Below are 3,668 nucleotides of genomic sequence, written 5' to 3' on the forward strand. Positions count from 1 at the left end.
AACAGAGTGGCAGAAGCCTTTTTAAAAATTGCTGTTGGAAATTTGGCCTTAAGAACATAAAAACTAACACAACTTTTGAAATGTCTAAAAATGTAAGTGATGAGCAAGATTTAAAAAACATGTTCCTGTTTCAGTCTGAGTGCAAATTAACATTTACATTTATAGTATAGGCACTATGTACGTCAATAGATCTCACTGATGAAAAATACCTCTTATGATCCTATCAGTAACCTCAACACACAGCACTTGATTTCAATGGGTCAAATGTCTTCAGTTGCATGCATCCAAAAAAAATCATTGTGTGATCCAAAAGGACTACTAAAGAATTTACATACATGGAAGAAGCTTCCTTAGTGCATCTGAGGACATTGATACAAAAGAAAAAGTACAGTGGTTTCGTATACCAATAGTTGCAATGCATTGTGGCTGTTGTATTGTGGCTTTCAAATTTAGTTAATTAAGATACATTTCATTAGAAGAAAATATTTGTAAAGTCAGCTAACAAGAAGCTATGTTGATTAAAAAGGTTCACAAAAGAAATTCCCAACATTCTTCAAACACATTTGAATTACTTCCCTAATTAATATTAAGAACCGAGGCTTTTGAGATTGATGTCATAGGAAACAGCATCTTTTTGTTTTCTGATCATATAAAATGATGACAGCTTACTTTTCTGTAGAGATTCTGAGCTTTCTAACTAAGCTTCATTAGAGAGAAATGGAAGTCATTTCAACCCCGAAGTTTATTCTACTTACTTTGGGTACAGTGGTGTTTCTAACACCACATGCTATGTGCCTAGATGAGCTAATGAAATCCAGCCTGGAGAGCAGAGAAGACGCTGATGATAAATATTATGAGGTAAGATTTGTATTACTAAGGTAGCATTTGGGGGAACTGTGGGTCAAATCCTGGGCACTGAATTTATTGATAAAGGCTCTCTAACTTCACAGAGTATGGAACTACACAGTGCGGTATAAAAAAGTCTTGCAGAGAGAATTTTTAGGAAATTTGTTTGCTGTCATACACAAACCGTGTAAATCAATGCATGTATCAATTTTCTTGCAATCCAGCCTTGCGATAGGAGAGACTTCTTCTGACATGTTTCTTACTTACACAGTGGGGCCTTAGTTAACATTCCTGTCACGTATTTCATGCACATAATATAACAAATGCATTATTAATCCAAAATTAATAAAGGCATGCTTGTAATATTCAAAGAATAATGATAAACAGAGACTATTATGAATCTAGTGTAGTTAATAGACTTAAAATTCTATTCTGGAAATTGGCTATAAAAATATCTTCACAGGGTTGCACATTTATTATATCTCAGTACATGCCAGATCAAATTTGCACAGTTCATCTATGCACATTTTTTCTTGTCTATCCTGCAAATACTCCCTGGGAAATAAGAGCCAACCTTTCTTTTTGTCTCATCATCATTAGTGTAATAAAGATACTTCAAGCCAAAATACACCTTTAAGTACTTTAGTGAAATCTCCTGGTCTTTAGATCTCTCTGATATACTTCAGGTGCACAAGTGCAATCAGAGACATCATTTGTTTAACATTTTAATCGTAGAATATGAACTAGAATGGTTCATTCTCCTTCTCTCCCAATAGCTGGGGAAGCCACAAAACGTAGATAGGAAATTGAAATTAGGATTAGTAGAATTCATGTCTTCAGCTGAAGTAAAAAATCATATTTTCTCTGCTAAGGAAGAGAAAACTGTTTTTGTGACAAAAAAAAAAATAAAAATTAATTAGTAGGAGTGATTTTCAATGCACCCAGGGAAGAAACACTAATAAATAGCCAAGGGTCACATTGGTATAGTGATTTTTCAGGTAGCAGCTGCATTTGACATCATAAAATGTGTAACATACTGAGGTCAGCTCTTTACCATAGCCACAAAAATTACATTTTGTGTTTCTTGGCTCTGACAGCCCACAAGCAATCATTGTGTCTTCTGTATTAATGGAGGATCAAAGTAACTTAAAGCTCAGCACAGCTTCTATGCTGCAACGCCAGAAGAGCATTTACAAGGAATTGACTCAAATACTTTCCATTTGTTTTGTTAGCTCATGAGGATGTTGGGTCAAAAGCACCCACCTAATGCCTAGCAAGAAACAAGGTACACTTTCAGATGTTTTGGTCCATCCTCCTATTGGTATCAAGTCATAACTACAGTCAGCATCTTCCCCACAGACAACTTCAAGCAGTGATATTAGCAAATGTGGACCTAATAATTATTCCTGTCCACACAAAGCTGAGGGCAGAGTTACCAACACTAACAAACAGAAATGTTTTCAATTGACTTTATTTGAATAGTTGTGGAAGATGATACGAAGATGTGTTTTGAGGCCAGTGGACTAAAAAGGTGCACAACAGCTTCAAATGAATCAATCCACACTAGAATGGAGTTCAGCAAATACAGCTAAAAGCATTGGATAATAGAAAAGAATGTGTTATCCAGCAGCTTTCTAAGGAGATATGAAAATAAGTACTTTGATCGGTAGCTGGAATGACTTTTTTTTTCTTTTTTTTTCCTTTAGATTAAAGACAGTATCTTGGAGGAAAAGCAGAGGAGTCTGAATTTTGAAGAAATGAAAGACTGGGGATCAAAAAATTTCATTAAAGTAAACACACCTACAGTAAACAAAGTGCCAAATTCAGTTGCTAATTTACCTCTCAGGTTTGGAAGAAGCAATCCAGAAGAAAGAAGCATTAGGCCGAGTGCTTATTTGCCTCTGAGATTTGGAAGAGCTTTTGGAGAGAGCCTATCTAGGCGTGCTCCAAATTCATCATACAGGCTTGGGAGATCTCCACTTGCTAGAAGTTCTATTCATTCCCTTCTAAATCTGCCACAGAGATTTGGGAAGTCAGTGCCCATTGGTCTTTCTCAAGGCGTCCAGGACTCTGAACCAGGTAACACTTAGCAAATGTTCAAGCCATGTATTAAAATGTATATTAAATCATAGCATAGAGATGATCAAACATAGTCAGTCTTCCTCAGGCATATTCCCTAAGCATTTCTATATGAGGCCAAATTGCCATAGTTTGCAGTTTATGAAATCAAAAGGCCTCTGCAAGATCTAGTGGAGAATCTCTTCATGAAATCTTTGCTGATGAGAAGATGTCAAGTAATCAAAGCCAAAAAAGCTTTTATGAAAAGGTTAGGTCTAGCAACATTATCTTAGATCAGTTTTCATTCTGGAAAGTTTAAAGCTTTGGTGTAAAACAAACATTCAAATATCCCATTTCAGCGCTATAAAGTTATCTAAAAATTACTTTGTTTTCTAACTGTATGCAAATTAGTGTAGCAGAAATGTCAAAATTCAGAAGTTACTTAATTGCAGCATGTTGAAATGGTCAGAAAAAAATAGTTCTTTTCATCATCCGAACCTATTTTTTCCAGACTGAGGCAATGATTGAGATTTTGATTTTTTATTCCAGTACCAAATGAGAAATCTTTTTGATGACGCAAAATTTTTTTTAGGATAGAAAAAATATTTTCTGTCCATTTGTAAGAAAAATTTAAAATAGTTCTTAAATAACATTTCCTCAATAGCAGTTCTTTTCATATCTGCTGTTTTAAATCTGAACCATCTACTTACTTTCAAACCAACTACCCCAACTTAATTCTGACATAGGCATAAATTGGAAGTTCA

At 34.9% G+C, this 3,668-nt stretch overlaps 1 protein-coding gene across 1 annotated transcript; it reads left to right on the forward strand.

Moving 5' to 3' along the window:
• The first annotated feature begins 717 nt into the window (after window positions 1-717).
• On the forward strand, window positions 718-2,936 carry NPVF (neuropeptide VF precursor). The gene is made up of 2 exons (XM_042816858.1): window positions 718-858; window positions 2,553-2,936. Exons 1-2 carry the CDS (start codon window positions 718-720, stop codon window positions 2,934-2,936), a joined length of 525 nt encoding a protein of 174 aa, XP_042672792.1.
• The last annotated feature ends 732 nt before the right edge of the window (window positions 2,937-3,668 follow it).

The sequence above is a fragment of the Centrocercus urophasianus genome, unplaced genomic scaffold (assembly GCF_019232065.1).
Source record: "Centrocercus urophasianus isolate 14NV4802_14NV808 unplaced genomic scaffold, USGS_Curo_1.0 seq_16, whole genome shotgun sequence".
Lineage (NCBI taxonomy): Eukaryota > Metazoa > Chordata > Aves > Galliformes > Phasianidae > Centrocercus > Centrocercus urophasianus.